The 14816-nt window shown below is 38.2% G+C and overlaps 1 protein-coding gene and 1 long non-coding RNA gene across 2 annotated transcripts in view; one reads left to right on the forward strand and one right to left on the reverse strand.

Moving 5' to 3' along the window:
* The window catches only part of LOC134677913 (copper-transporting ATPase 1), a 64586-nt gene that overhangs the window by 42521 nt on the left and 7249 nt on the right, over positions 1–14816 (reverse strand). Inside the window, exons 2-6 of the mRNA XM_063536358.1 lie at positions 5277–5394; positions 4249–4373; positions 3044–3165; positions 1799–1978; positions 252–343 (exon numbers count right to left, since the gene is read on the reverse strand). Of these exons, the coding sequence (XP_063392428.1) occupies positions 252–343; positions 1799–1978; positions 3044–3165; positions 4249–4373; positions 5277–5394 (637 nt within the window). The remainder of the gene's footprint in view (positions 1–251; positions 344–1798; positions 1979–3043; positions 3166–4248; positions 4374–5276; positions 5395–14816) is intronic.
* Positions 9855–14816, forward strand: part of LOC134677936 (uncharacterized) — a 50739-nt gene continuing 45777 nt past the window's right edge. The window contains exon 1 of the long non-coding RNA XR_010100126.1: positions 9855–10072. This is a non-coding gene — a long non-coding RNA (uncharacterized LOC134677936). The remainder of the gene's footprint in view (positions 10073–14816) is intronic.

Genomic DNA, 14816 nt, shown 5'->3' on the forward strand with positions numbered 1-14816 from the left:
CATTCGAGCGCCGATTAGTCGGCTAGTCGGCTAGTAGGCCAAATCAATAGTCGGTACATCACTACCTATAATATTTATTTATTTATTATAATATCGCTACAATTACGTAGGTAAATGAAATATGGTGCCGGCACCTATAACAATATTCTTATGCAACAGTATTTCTATATTACCTCGCTTATGGCAAACAAGCATAAGCTCACATAACGGTAAGCGGTCACTATAGATAGCCTATGGCCGCGCATACTTACATTAGTTTGTGTTTTACTCTTGACGGGCGATGGTCTGACCAGCACGCCGTCACCTGAAGCTTCTTGGTTGGCCTTGCCTTGTGAATTGGGTTCTGGAAAGATAATAGTTATTTGTTTTACAAGGGGGCAAAGTTGTTGTTTAACCGCTCGTGCTAATATTGTTACCCGAGCGAGCGAAAGATTCCAAAATCGAACGAAAAATGGAATCTTGAGCATTGCGAGGGTTTCAAAGCACGAGGGTTAAACAAAATTTGCCCCCGAGTGAAACAGAAAATTTTTCACCACACCAAGCCGAAGCAAATATTAAATGTAAAATATCAAACAAAATCAAACCAAATCAAATCCAAATTAATGTTATTAAATATTTATCATCCAAAATCATAATTTAAAAGTCAATTCTACCAGCAAACATAAGAAAACAACTCAAAATTTGCATTTGATTACTTTGCCTCACATGTGGATAAAATGCAACTTTGCTATTCGTTTTTGAAGTGCAAAGTAATTCTTTCCGAGCTGGTGTGGTGAAAAAGCCTTTTAATAAGCAAAACTTTTGAATAACTTAACCCGTTGTCTTATTTTTGTAATAGAGACCTTACAGAGACTGTTGAAAATGCTATCACTTGCATCATAAAAACGAATCAACACTTGTGGGCATATTGAAGCCTACGGCCGTGGTCGTTCCAGTAGACCAATGGTTTTTCCAGTAGACCAATGGTATTTCCAGTAGACCAAACGGTATATTTAACAGATAGAGTTAGACCAAAGAAAGTTTGCAGCAATTTTGATAGCTTACGCAGTGCAAGTGTTACTGAATACAACATAATTTCATAAAACTTTGACGTTTAAAATAACACTGCACTGCGTGGGCTATCAAAATCTCTGCAGACATATCTTGGTCTAACTCTAATAACAATTCTCACCACTATCTCCATTGGTTTCCACCCCATAAACACTCTTGATTGACGTATCGAAGTATTGTTGACATGGTAAACCTTGCCCTTGCTCTAGCTAGACCATACGGTACACCTAATAGATCAACGATATAATAATAATAATAATAAAATTCTTTATTGTGCACTACTAAAGAAAAGTACATAATAGAAAAAAAAAAAACAGGACTTAAATGAGAAATAAACATAATAATGATGAATAATGAGAAATATATGAAATAAACCTACGGGTTTTTCGGTAGACCAACGGTATTTCCAGTATACTAAGGGTTTTTTTAATAGACCTTAATAATCATACCATTATCTACACTAGTTTATTCGACTCCAAACTCGAAACCTAGCTCGTATATGATGTATGCGATCTTAGAGCGATGCGAGAGAAGAGCATCCTTGTTCTTTCGTTGGACCAGACCTTCTTCCCAGTAGACCAACGGTTTTCCAGTAGACCAATGGTCTTCCCAGTAGACCAACGGTTTTCCAGTATACCAACGGTCTTCCCAGTAGACCAACGGTCTTTCCAGTAGACCAAAGGTCTTCCCAGTAGACCAAAGGTCTTTCCAGTAGACCGATCACATTTCTAATAAAACAAAATCTCACCATTATCCCCACTGGATTCGACTCCATCAACGCTCTTGATCGACGTATCGAAGCCTAGCTCGTATATGATGTCTGCGATCTTTTGTGGAGTGAGGGTAGAGCGGTTGGCCCGGACTCTGGCTGTGCCGGACGCGAGGTCCACTGTGGCGTGGATCACGCCTGGGGTTTCTCTTAGAGCTCCTGCGAACGGAACATTTAACATAAATTAGAAAACTTCCTCTAGTCAATTCGATGTACAAAAAGTGTCGTGCTTACTCTACATATTTATTAGCTGATAGCTGATATAAGCAGCACAGTAGCACCCTGCTTATTAGTGTGAGCCCATCTCTAATCCATACTAATTATATAATATTATAAATAAGGGAAGGACATATGTGACGTTATCTATGAAAAGGGACCTTATTGTCGATGGCGCTTACGCCATTATTAACGATGCTCCGATATAAATACAATGCCGCGCGACGCTGTGCGGCGTAAGCGCCATCGACAATAAGGTCCCTTTTCATAGATAATGCCCCATATCATAGTTTTTATGTCAGAAGTCTGTATAAAGAGGGTGAAAAATGGGGTGGAAATGAGAAAATTAATGAAGTGCCTGTTAATTGGTGTAAACCAGCGGTCGGCAAACTTTTAGCAGCCAAGGGCCACATAGTAGTTAACGAAGTTGACGCGGGCCGCACTTTGTTAATATTTATGACTTTATCAGACATTGTCGTTTGTCCATATTACATGCAAAATAGTCAGAGAGGCTCGCGGGCCTAAATACAGTGTGTTTTCTGTAACAGGAGCAATAAATTAAACTGTAGGCTGTACTCCTCAATCTGACCCACATTTGTTCAGCAACTTTTGAAAATAACTCATGGTTTGATTTTTATTACACTTTAAAGTTTATTCTAAGACACAATGTATTGCAAATTGTATTATGTTAAAAGCGTGACAAGTAACGTCAGTAGAACGACACCGTTTCATATTTCACAATTTTAACACATAGATATCAGTGAATGAGCATGGGTCAAAACAATATAAAAATAATAAAATCATTTATCCATATATGTAAATAATTTTTTTGGATAATTTTATACGTTTTCATTTTGAGTTTTAGTCGTGTGTCGATAGATAGCAGTAAATTTACTGTGACTACAACATTTACAATGACGTCAATGACAGGACCCCTCTATCCTATCTATTTTTTTTAGTTTAACTGCTCGTGTTACAGGAAGCACCCTCGTATATACGTATACGTACCCTCTATAGTGTTGACACAAGAGTGGCACGTCATGCCGCCGACTATAACGAGCACGTCGCTCTCTTCGGCAGCTGACATGTCGATCAGCAGATCTGTGGGGATTTCCTTCGGTAGGAGATTTCTGGAAGAAGGGGAGAGATTTTATGTGAAAATGGGAGCTTAGTTCAAAATTAATATACTTTGTTGACTTCACTGTAATTATTGAGGTCTATAGTTCGTTTTCTTAAAGCATAGTAGCATTAGAGAAAAGGTAAACAATCTTGATGTGTCTTTTAATAGAAAAACACGTTTTGAGAATAAGTCACCTCGAATATGTAACAATTATGAATCTAATACGATCATTTATATTCTTCTGCTTTCATAAGTAACAGTTACTGATTTTTAAAAAGCGTTTTTTCAAATAAAAGACGCGTCAAGATCGCTTACCTTCTTTCTAATGCTAAAAAAACGAACTATAAACGGGTACAAAGTTCTATAAATAATCAAATAAGCAGTTTTCGTCGGTGGGTTTTTCCAGTCATTTATTTTTCTTCAAGTAAATAGTTTATCAATTTTACGGATAAACCGTGCTGTCGCCCTGAGCGATATCAAATACCATGTTTTCTATTCTCTCCGGTGCAAAGCGGAAGTAACCGACCGAGGTTTTGAGAAGACTATCGGTCTTTTCAGTAGACTAGGGCTCACCAAACCCCGGCCCGCGAAGCGTTTCAATCCGGGCCGCCGACAGCGTTCCAATCCGGCCCGCGGCAGCCAGGCTCCAGGGGTTCAAGCCCTAACAGCAGCAACCAGATACAACCTAGGGGGGTTGTCAACGGTGCCAACGGTGGTCCGCGCGAAAGTTCTGAGGCGCAATATGGCCCTCAGGTAAAAAAGTTTGGAGACCCCTGCAGTAGACCGTAGTATTCCAAGTAGACCAAGTCTTGCCTAGTCTCTTCCTGGGCGGGGTCTTGCGTGTCAAAGCCCATGTCTTCTATTCGTATAACGGAAGTATCCAAGGTTGTGAGAAGATCATTGGTCTTTCCAGTAGACCGTGGTATTTCGAGTAGACTAAGGTACAATCTTACCTAGTCTCTTCCTGGGCGGTGTCTTGCGTGTCAAAACCCATGTCTTCTATTCGTATAACGGAAGTATCCAAGGTTGTGAGAAGACCATTGGTCTTTCCAGTAGACCATGGTATTTAGAGTAGACCAAGGTACAATCTTACCTAGTCTCTTCCTGGGCGGTGTCTTGCGTGTCAAAACCCATGTCTTCTATTCGCTCGCGGATCGCCTCCGCGCTGCACTCTCGTGGCGCATAACGGAAGTAACCCGCGTTCTCTGATAACTCCACCTGTGGGAACATTTACATGTTATGGATTTTACAATTATGTTGGAGAGGTGCTGACCCAGTGAGTGTTGTCGCCCATTCGCTGCAAAAATTGGCTACGTCAGTCACCTGAGAGCGCACCAGCGACGCTCTCAGCGCTAGAGTCACTCTAGCCGAAATCGTCTAGGAGATGATGATGATGTTATGGATTAAGAGGAAAGGGGCACAGCAGATAATCTTTAAGATTAACGACTTTTTACAACGTCGTAATAACGGTTTTTTGCGGTAAATACGCTGTGAAGTTGATAAGCCAAAAAAAAACTATACTAAGGGGTCATCCATTAATTACGTCACACGAATTTCTAGGTTTTTTGACCCCTCCCCCCCTCCTTGTCACACTTGGTCTCATTTGGCAAAACCCTCCCCCCTAGTGTGATGTCACATTTTTTCTACGAAATCGCCAAATCGAATTAAGTAAGTACCTAAGTATTATTAATATTTTATCAAAATATTTTTGACGATATAAATATGTATTAGTAATTTTATAACCTAAAACTGCTTAGGAAAGAAAATTAAACGAATAAAAACGATTATCGTTTTAAAAACTTGTTATTTAAATGTACAGCGAATAAAATAATTTAAATATATTTTCGGTTAGTGATGAAATTAAAGTGACGTCACAAAGTTTGTGTCTCCCCCCTCCCCCATGTCACAATATGTCACATTTTCTTGACCCCCTCCCCCCCCTTAACGTGTGATGTAATTAATGGATGACCCCTAAGTACCTACTATGTACTTGTTCACGATTTTACAACCACCTACAGGACACTCCGTCTCCCTTTGGGACTAGTTATATTTCCAGCGGTCTTTGGAGTTAATTACCGATCTTCCAACTCTTCCAAGTAGACTTAACAGTTTAGGGCTCACCTTAGCATGCTCGACGCCTCGCAGTCCGCGTATAGTGCCCTCAATGTTCCGCACGCAGGACTGGCAAGTCATACCCTTGATCGGGATTCGAACCGCCACCAGGGCCTGCTCACTCTCCCTGTGGACAAAGAGAAATTGTATTTAGTGTTTTGTTACAAACTTTATTAGCTGAGGGGTAAAACATACACATTACTCATTGGGTTTACACTTTACAGCGCTCCGTAAGAAAGGAGTGAATGAATATTGCTACAAGGATTTCGATTAGGAATTAGGAAAAAGAGTGACGCGCGTCTTCGTGACTAAAGTACACTATTATAAACCGGAATTAAAGCTATTATCATTGATTGTTGGAAAACACATTTGTTCCACATTAACCAATTTCATGGCACGATGGCAATTTGTCTTGACTGAGACGGTTTTCTGCACGAGGCTATAGTAAATGAGCATTGTATCGCTATTCTATTGATGCTTGCGATTTAGAGATTTGTGAGCATTTTAGGCTTAGAGAATATAACCAAATGGAGTGGCCATTAACAGGCTTCCCCTCTGTCGAAAATAGGCGGCTAATGGTCAACCATATTTCAACCACATGTATCTGACATAGCTATTTTGACGTTACGTATACATTTGATGTGCCCCTCCCCCGCAAAAAACGGCAGACTATTTTGTACCGAAAATTAAAGACATGGCGTCTCCGTTTGGTTATATCCGCTAAGATTTTAGGTTGGTATCCAATTTCTTTGTCCTGGCCTGAGAAGATAGCAAATCACTTAACCTATCTGCCGTTTTAATTTGGCAAACGATGTACCAAACACCCTGTATATAATATGCCTTAATTATCTGTAAAGGGGCCCACTGATCAACAGTCCGCCGGACGATATCGGCCTGTCAGTTAGAACAAAATTTTGACAGTTCCGAACAACTGACAGGCCGATACCGTCCGGCGGACTGTTAATCAGTGGGCCCCTTTAAAATAAATCTTAATTGAATTTTTCCCTTTTTTTTTTAATTATGAATGGTTTTACTCATGGCCACAGACTAGCCGAGGCGTAGACGTGGCCTACGATGGAGCGAGCTCGCCCAGAAGGTCCCTATGATCTACAAGTCAGCCAGGATGCTAAAAACTATCATTGTTGCTTACGCTTATCGTGAATTTGCCTATTTTTTGTCACCAAACAGGTTCATTGTCAAATCCATCGAACCGCAACGTCTCGTTTACCGCATTCGATAACGCTTGCCGTGTTCTATGAAGTTCTACAGGGTATGCCTTACCAGGTATAACCGCCAATAGGGATGTTTCCTCTACTTAAAATAAATTATTTCACACCGTGCACGGAATAAAGCACCAGATAATAATTAGAAAACAGAGACAGCAGTTATTTTTAAGCACTATTTCTATTTAATAAATAGGATTGAAATATAAAAAGTAGTTGACTGTGACGTCACTACATTAGTTTTCATATAAATTCCATATTAGCAAATCGTTTTGACAGTTCTAAAAAAGAAGCTGATTTGACTAGTAGGAATGTAGCCTATTGAATTTGGAACTTATTGCAAAAGAATATGATACATAATTAAATGAGTTTTCCAATGGCGGTTACGGCTATTGTAGTGTTTCTAACATACATATAGCCTAAGTCTGCTAGAACGCCGAATAACGTAATAACGATTCGATGTTCGCGGTAGGTTCTCGGTTTTTGACAGTTTTTTGTTGAAGAAAATTTATTTCTTTTATAGCATGCTCTGATAAAGTACAATCATATTCATCGCAAAACTCATTCGTAATTACTAAGGTAAGTTCGACACATCAGTCAATAAGGATTGACGTTTCGAATTGTTCATCATTTATCTCAGTTTACTAAGTTTTCACATTTTATGAGTGGTTTTCGATTTACACTTATGTTAACTTCTCACTATTCAATGTATTTACAAAAAGTGTGCCTCAAAGAAATAAAAATACACATAAATTCAACTTGAAGTGTAAAAATATGTCTTCTTTACATTTTCATCAGTTTCATCTCACTTCACTGTTAAGAACTCGTATTAATTGAGTCCTTGCCTTCGGTTTCGGGCTTCAATTCACGTTCGTTCGTGAATTTACTACTACAGTTTTGCATTAGCTCCGTCTTTCTAAAGCAGCAGCCGGAAACTTTTTAACAGCCAAGGGCCACATAGTAGTTAACGAAGTTGACGCGGGCCGCACTTTGTTAATATTTATGAATTTATCAGATATTGTCGCTTGTCAATATTACAAAAAAAAAATGCCAAAGAGGCTCGCGGGCCGCAAGTAAGAGTTACTAAATGTCATTAGCAAATAGTATGCATGTCTCTTCTAGTATCTTTGGAAGATCGTTAATGTATAACAGAAATAGAAGGCGGCCTGCCACGCTTCCTTGAGGGACCGAGGAATTGACTACTTTGCTGTGTGATCGTATTGTTTTTATTTCTCTGTGATTTTGTCGTAGTACATATTCTATTTTCGTAAGTTATACTCTGTCCTTTAGGTACGATGCAAACCATTTGTGGGCAGGTCCTTGTATCCCCACGCAATGCTTGACTTTGTCATAGGCTTTAGTCATATCCAGGAGGACATTAGCTCCGTCATAGAGAAAAAAATACATCAGTTTTTGTACCAAAAAGACTATTATTTTCGAGTAGCGGAATCATCAGTACTGCTACATGGCAATAGATGTAGCACCGACCGGAAAGTCTTATGTTGTTGAGCAATAGACTTTCCGGTCGGTGCTACATCTATTGTCACTTGACAGTACTACTATTGCTACTTAGAGTACTGATATTTCCGCTACGCTACTCGATGCTAGATGTCGACTATGAAAATAAGTCTTCTTGATACCAAAACTGATGTATGGATTGAGCACTCTTGTCTTTCTATTATTTCTCTATGGCTCCGTCTAACCTCTAGCCGCCCAGAGACCTATAAAAAGGTCTCCTGTTCCATTCTAATTTAAACTTTGTGTTGAAAAAATAAAATTTCGTATTGCTTGGCAAGGTTTGACGTATGGGCGGCTAGAGGCTAAAGCATAGCACACGGCGTTTTGCACACGACGATCAATTAATTCGCTCGCACGTAACTGCATTTACATAAATGCATATTTATTAGTCTTATCGGTAATACGCTTGTCAAGTTCACAAGCTAATTGAAAGTTAATGTTTCCTAACAAAGTGTTTACTTTTTTGTAGGTTTTTGTCTCGAATTTGTAATATATATACCTCTTGTCGGTCAATCCCCGGGAGCTGAGAATCTTCTTTGATGGTTTGAAAACAGACAGCGGGTCGGGCTCTGCTCTGGAGCCTTCTCAGAAGACCTGAACATTATGGCAATCGTCACTCTGCAAAAGCCCATAACTCGGTATTCCAACCTAAGTATTAGGCACATCTTTTACGGCACTTCTACAAAACGTTCGCAAGCAGAGCCGCAGGCACATCTAATTCTAGTCTTCTAATATAATCTAGTTAAATAATAACGTCACGTGAAACTTTTGTCCGTCAAGGTGTCTTGGATAAGGAAAAACCTCGATCACGAACCTTATGGTATACTATACATACGTACATTTTTTATATATACGAATATGTACCTATAATAATGTGTCACGCGGAAAACACCATTATGACGATAAAAGTACCTTAAGATAAGTTATTTTGGTTAATCTGGGTGATATTTACTATGAGTCATAGCATCATATCAAACGCATGGTTGATGTTTTGCTTACAAAAAACTTATTATGCTTATTATTATATCTACATGTAGGTATATGTATAATTTATAAACTTAATTGACTCACTTGATTATTAAAATCGTTATCATCACATCGTCAGCAACAAAAACTCCCAAACTGAACTCAAACACCATAAAATTAGGGTATAATTTCATAAACTTCTCAAAAATTCACACGCTCGCTAACGAAGCAAATGCTACTTAACAACAAAAGCATCAAGATTCAATTTGCAATGTCCAAACACAACACGTTCACAGTAGCCGAGATTCTGATTTGACTGAGCGAGTAGCTGAAATTGTTTAAAAAGTGAAATCTGTTCCTCGTTCCAAATTGAACTTTAACTCGATGAAAATAAAATTATAATCATCTCAGTGTAACCATCATACACACGGCACGCTCTACGTCACAAAACAGATAAGTACAGAAGTCAATCACATGTATGTACTTTACTTTTCATACCTACGCTCGGCAGTCGCTCTAGGGTTGCGAACTATGTATGTAGGTATGGCTTATGCACAAAAAACTATCGTGGTAGTGGCACTCGTATCTATCGTATCGTATCTCGTATCTAGTTGTTTGATTTATTGTTGAGGAAGAATGGAAATATAAATTAATAATAACATTAATATAGGTATTTTAATTTTAATGTTATTATTATATTATAAAATTTATAAATTTGTCACAGAAAATATCTTGCGATGATTTCGAGATTGGCGAAATGCACGATTTCTATATTTTAAAGTGTAATAAATTCGCATTCGCATGTACAATGTAATAAATTCGCACTCCCATTCTCTCTGAAGCCACTGGTAGCTTAAAAAACGACAATTCACCATTAAATGTTGAATTTAAACAACCGTCCACTGTACGGTTATAATAACTTTTTTTTGTTTCTCCATTTTTGCACAAAAAAGTTCACAGATGCGTGTCTCAAGCTGATGGCACTCGCGCTCGCAGTGGTCCCAACCGGTCCGAGATATCGTGTCCGTGAGCAGTGTCTATGTGTGCGTTGCTCGAGCGCGCTTTGTATGTAGATTGATTTCTGTACCTATCTATTTTGTGTCTACGTTGAGTGCAAATTATATTTAAAATTAACATGATATAACTGAATAGCGATGGCTGTTCGATTTTAAACCTACAGCTTAATGAGTTAAAGTTCAAATTTCAATGGATATGTAACTCGATTTAATACTGTTTAGTTTCAAAAGAGTATTTTGAATGAGTAAGGTTAGTACAAACTTGTATTTGCGGCCAGTTAAGGTAATGTCCTAATCGAATAGTATGGATAGATGATACTTTAGCTGTTTTTAAAGTGTTTGTGGATTTACGCGGATTTTCCTATTTGTTTACAGATATTATGGATAGGTATATACCTACTATTTCATATGTAGGCCCTAGGAGCAGCTAGTCTTTATTTGGAGGCTCGAGACCTTTTGAGTTGCGCTTAAAAAACTCAACAAACGACTCAGAACTTAAAAGACTCAGAAGTTTTTTAAGCGGTCTCGTAAAAACGAGCTAAGTTCTCCAAATTCAGACTCAACTCAAAGGACTCGAGTTCCTGCGCGCCTCGGCGGAAATGGATGCGTTGTAGAAACGCGGCAGTCTCAACAGCGTCGCAAGGCATTGTAAGCTCACTGAGTATACAGTGTGTTTTCTGTAACAGGAGCAATAAATTAAACTGTAGGCTGTACTCCTCAAACTGACCAACATTTGTTCAGCAACTTTTGAAAATAACTCGTGTTTTGATTTTTATTACACTTTAATGTTAATTCTTATTGCAAATTTTGTTATGTTAAAAGCGTGACAAATAACGTCTAACACACTGATGTCAACGTACATTGAAGGCAATATTTATTTTGTATGAAAAGGAGGAAGTCTAAAGGATTTTTTAATTTTTAAAAGTTGCTGAACAAATGTTGGTCAGTTTGAGGAGTACAGCCTTTAGTTTAATTTATTGCTCCTGTTACAGGAAGCACCCTGTATATCTAACCCACGGACTTGACGTGTACAATAATTATATTATATTGCTTAGTTATTATTTCACCGTTTGTATATTTGACGTGTAATGTATGTGTACATTATTATTTATTAATAATAAATATGAATATGAATATAAGTCGGCACGGACGGTGCCGCACCGCGCGATTCCGCACAAAAATCTTACTATGGTCATGAATGGACATTGGGCATGACTCAAATCAAAGAGAATAAAGTGTATAGAGGCGGATTGTCAAAGTAAATTATGTGGCCATTCTAAAATTACTGCCATCTTTCGATAGTAGATTAAAATTGTTAGAACGCCATTTGATTTTGCTCTTTATTCCTTCACTGATATGTGTTAACTTGTTAAATATTAATATTAACGCCATCTACTCGACTGTAGGGCAAAGGTATGGTGCAATCTTCTCGAACGACGGCGCCATAAGCTTCAGCCTACACTCGAGTAGATGGCGTTAATATTAATATTTAACATGTTAACATGTATCAGTGAAATAATAATGATCAAAGTCAAATGGCGTTCTAACAGTTTTAATCTTCCTTCGAAAGATGGCAGTAGGTAAATGGACTGTACTTATACTTCGTTTTTTTTAGCATTAGAAATTAGGTAAACAATCTTGATGTGTCTTTTAATTGAAAAACACATTTTAAAAATAAGTTACGGCAAATATGTAACAATTATGAATCTAATACGATCATTTCTATTCTTCTGCTTTCATAAGTAATAGTTATTGATTTTTAAAAAGCGTTTTTCAATTAAAAGACATGCCAAGATCGCTTACCTTCTTTGAAGTTCTTTCTAATGCTAAAAAAAACGAACTATAATTTACCATGACAGTAACTCTCAATTTCAAATTCTCTTTGCTCAAATGCAGCGATCTTGTTCGAAAAAGTAATTCTATTGAGTGTTATTTTAATTGATATTTTTTAAGAGTTTTTGAATAAGATTTTTAGATAAACCGCGGTGTGGCACCGTCCGTGCCGATCACTGATAATGATGTCCAGTAAGTCTTAATGACTAAGCGACACTTGCACCATCCCACTAACCCGGTGTCAACCGGTTAAACCGTTAACCCAGTGTCAAATTGTACTGGTAACCATGGTAACTCCAGGTTTAACCGGCTAACACCGGGTTAGTTAATGGTGCAAGTGGCCCTAAGGGCCCCCCCACATCTGGCGTCTTTCGAGCGTCGGCGTCTGGTCAGCGCTATGGAAAATGACGTCGCTGCGCAGTTGCGTCGACACTGCGTCGACATTGCGTCGAGCAGCGGCCATAGAATTGTAGACGCCGACGCTCGAAAGACGCCAGATGTGGGGGGCCCTAAGCAGAATACTTACGTGCCAAAGCGCCTGACGCCCCACACTCAATGGTGTTGTTGAAAGTAGAGATTTGCAAAACGCTTCACTGAGTTGAAAAGATTGATTCATATCTTTCGCTCGCGGTATGTATCACTCATTTCGCTCATTTCGTTCATTTCGCTCAGTGGATCTGTAAGCTATATTGTTCACGAGTGAGTAGGAAGAGATGTCAATCAATCAGATACACGCAACCATAAGTGCGACCAAGATGGAGAATCACGTGAACCCGCCATGTTTTTCCGACACCCTCCGAATTCTTCCGAACCGCTCCGAAACCTATTCGCATCTCACTCGATCGTCACGCGCGGCCGGGTCATTCGAATCATGAGTGGGAAAGAGCGAACAAGGAACACTGAGAATCATAGACTTATAATATATAGAGACGGTGTCTCAGCCAGCTGTCACTGTTGCCACTTTTGTTTAGTGTACGATTAACAATGAGGCCCACCTTGCTGTAGCCATGTCGATAAAGTCATATCGATAAACTATCGACATTTCTTGCAATTTTAATTTTACTTCAAAGGTTTAACGATACCTAAAATGAACAACAACGCTTTTATTCTTTATTGTGGTTATCAGATCACAATTTTATAGTCACGCCCCAGCAGGGAACCAAGCGAAAGTTCAGATATTTAATTAAAATACATAAATACCTCCTAAAATAGGTGTTACGCAATAATTGAATTATATTATAATATATTCATTATCCATTAGCATTTCAATTATGTTTATGTTTAACGAAGATATTGAAGCTTCAATAATTAATCGCTATTTCGTTCCGCTGTGTAACGTTTATCGATATATAACATGATTAAAATCGACTTTTCACATCCCTAAAAGAGCACACATATACGCTTTTACGCACACATACACAGCCTGGGCGCATCAAAAAAGGCAACACTTGATTTGAAGTCCACCTTGTCAACAGTATGGTTGTCCTTTTTTGACAAACGGCATTTTTAAAAGAGCGAGGAGAGAGAAATGATACTAGTTGCTGCGCCGTGAAAGAGAACAGAAAACGTTGGGCCCTTGCTGAGAATACTGAGATAGATGAGTTACTGAGCGAAATGAGCGAGTTGAATCTTCACTGGGTTGAAGAGTGAGTGAGTTCAGTCAAATGATACAGTTCATTTAAATCGCTCACTCGTGAACGACATATGTCTAGTAGAAAGTTCTCTGTGCTATTGTTAAGACACGGGGACAATAGTATTTTACATACATAACGTTCGTATTTATTAAATATATATGTGTTTATGTTGAACTAAGATAAACTAAGGCATAGCTGATTAATCTATTATGTGTTTTGTTTCAAGCTTTCAAGTGAGAAATGGTTACAGAATGTGATTGTATTAAATGCATTGATATATTATTATTAATACAGGGTGTCCCAGAATTCGACGTCAAGCCGTAAACGGATGATAGACAAGTCATAACAGTTATCATAAAAATACAAAAAAAAATCCAACTCATGTTCTTTGTAAAATTATGGTCACTTTAAAAATTCACTAAAAAATCCACACCCTGTAATTATTCAAGATTACACAATAATAAAAAAATTAGAATAAATTATGGAATTTGTAGTAACAAGAGTTAAAGAACCATTACAGGGTGTGGATTTTTTAGTGAATTTTTAAAGTGACCATAATTTTTAAAGAACATGAGTTGGATTTTTTTTTTGTATTTTTATGATAACTGTTATGACTTGGTCTATCATCCGTTTACGGCTTGACGTCGAATTCTGGGACACCCTGTATAGACAAGCCATAACAATGAAATTGTCGCAATCGCAACCTGGGCCCTATTTCACCGACGTGACAGGTGCGACATTTGACGACATCACTGTTACTGACGTCATGGGCCTCCATAGGCTACGGTAACCGCTTACCATCAGACGGGCGGTGTGGTTGTTTGCCACCAAAATGTTAATAAAAAAAAACTCCACTATATCGCCAGTTAATAAGTACTTATTTTGCGAAGCTAATGACAATTGTCACAAGAAATACGACAATTGTCACGAAATTCCGAAACAGACCTCATTTGCTGTCAATAATTGCCGAAAGTTCTTTGAAATCTTATGACAATTGTCATCAATGTCATCATAATAGTTCAGTCATTATAGATTTTGACCAGTGAATAATCAGTTCTTGGATTTTTTTTTCATAGGTCCCTCGGGGGGGTCACTGGGAGTGTAAATTCAAAAAGTAGACTGAATCAGGCTCCTGCGTATATTTGAAAAACGGTGTTTCTTGAATTTACAGTACATTTTTGATTTTACAGTAAAACCGTGAGGGGAAAAATTGTAGAAAATTTGATTCTCTGCAAGTTTGGTCCTCACAATTTTTCTTCTAGGATCGATATTTTGGAAATTAAATTTGAAAAAAAGCGACAAATTCAAAATATTTTCATCATCTCGTTTATTTTCAACTTTACGGCATAAATGCCTGTG

This window comes from Cydia fagiglandana, chromosome 27 (genome assembly GCF_963556715.1).
Source record: "Cydia fagiglandana chromosome 27, ilCydFagi1.1, whole genome shotgun sequence".
In the NCBI taxonomy this organism is placed as follows: Eukaryota; Metazoa; Arthropoda; class Insecta; order Lepidoptera; family Tortricidae; genus Cydia; species Cydia fagiglandana.